General features: G+C 52.5%; 1 protein-coding gene across 1 annotated transcript in view; it reads right to left on the reverse strand.

Annotated features, from left to right (window-relative positions):
• Positions 1 to 484: 484 nt before the first annotated feature.
• The window catches only part of foxo6b (forkhead box O6 b), a gene marked incomplete at both ends in the record, with an annotated part of 30,866 nt that continues 30,765 nt past the window's right edge, over positions 485 to 585 (reverse strand). The window contains one exon of the mRNA XM_080007050.1: positions 485 to 585. This exon is cut by the window's right edge and continues 1,594 nt beyond it. Coding sequence (XP_079863176.1) covers positions 485 to 585 — 101 coding nt within the window.

Raw genomic sequence — 585 nt, forward strand, 5'->3', positions numbered from 1 at the left:
GTGGATTGCATACATTAGACGTAAGCCAACAACACAACAGCGACTTGCGCCCTGGCCATTTTTGTTGGTGCGTTACTGCATCTGGACGACAGCGAGGATGTAAAGTGCTTGAGAGCTTCTTTAGGGGCTGGCAGGAAAGGGTGGGTCAAACCAAACCAATGCAAGGACACAAACCAGGGGCTTTAGCGCAGGGGGTGTCATGGGGTGGACAGGGGAAGTGTGTGTGTTGGGGGGAGGGGGTTGGGGTTGGAGGAAGTCCCCAGGAAACAAAATGACAATACACATTTTGTTCTTTAGTCCCAAAACAAAATAAACTTCCAGTCAGTTGAGTCCAAGGTTATGGCCAAACAGTGCCTGCAGCTGGGCCTTTACGGGGCATCTTTCCCATTGTGTGTCTCTGCTGTATGTATGTTTGTATGTATGTATGTGTGTGTTCATCTGTATGTGTGTGTGTGTCTGTGCGTGTTAACCCTCCGGCCTGGTTTCACCCCGGAACCCAGCTCTGGTTGCTGTGCGCTTGAGGAGGGCATGCAAACGCCCCCAGGCTCACACCCATCCCCATGCCGACGCCATGGGATAGGGAGC

This window comes from Zeus faber (genome assembly GCF_960531495.2).
Source record: "Zeus faber genome assembly, chromosome: 1".
Lineage (NCBI taxonomy): Eukaryota > Metazoa > Chordata > Actinopteri > Zeiformes > Zeidae > Zeus > Zeus faber.